Source organism: Eimeria mitis, genomic scaffold (assembly GCF_000499745.2).
Source record: "Eimeria mitis Houghton genomic scaffold, Emh_scaff2409, whole genome shotgun sequence".
Classification (NCBI taxonomy): Eukaryota; Apicomplexa; class Conoidasida; order Eucoccidiorida; family Eimeriidae; genus Eimeria; species Eimeria mitis.
The window spans coordinates 5,277-5,781 of record NW_013570747.1 but is presented as its reverse complement, the minus strand read 5'-3'; the positions used below and the strand labels follow the sequence as shown (position 1 = coordinate 5,781).

The following is a 505-nucleotide window of genomic DNA, read 5'->3' as shown; positions in this document are numbered from 1 at the left end:
GCCGTTGCTACGATCTGCTGCAGCTACAGCAAGCAGCGATTCAGCAGGGCCGGTGCATACACATGCAGGATCCCTTGCACGCAGAAATATCAGCATCTCTCCCTGCCAACCCAGGCAGGGTGACTGCGGCGCCGAAGTGGGTTGGAGCAGCGACTTGCAGAGCAGCAACAACACCAGCGACGGAGGGAGCAACAGCACCAACAGCAGCAACAGCAGCAGCAACAGCAACAGTAGCGACAGCAGCAACAGCACCAACAGCGACAGCAGCAACTGCAACAACAGCAGCAACAGCAACAACAACAACGCCAACAGCAGCAACAGCAACAGCAGCAGCAGCAGCAGCCGGAGTTCGGTCCCCAGGATTCGCAGGAGCCTGAACAGCAGCAGCCCTCCCTTTGCTTTTTCTGCTGCTTTGGCCTCGGGGTGTTGGTCCTTTGAGGAGATGGCTCTCTTCGACCTCCCCGCTCAACTCCAATACATCGCGCAGAACTCAAGAACCCTGAAT

The 505-nt window shown here is 57.6% G+C and overlaps 1 protein-coding gene across 1 annotated transcript in view; it reads left to right on the top strand.

The window, feature by feature from the left end:
* Positions 1 to 505, top strand: part of EMH_0053380 (uncharacterized protein) — a gene marked incomplete at both ends in the record, with an annotated part of 4,618 nt that overhangs the window by 2,674 nt on the left and 1,439 nt on the right. The window contains one exon of the mRNA XM_013496995.1: positions 115 to 505. Coding sequence (XP_013352449.1) covers positions 115 to 505 — 391 coding nt within the window. The remainder of the gene's footprint in view (positions 1 to 114) is intronic.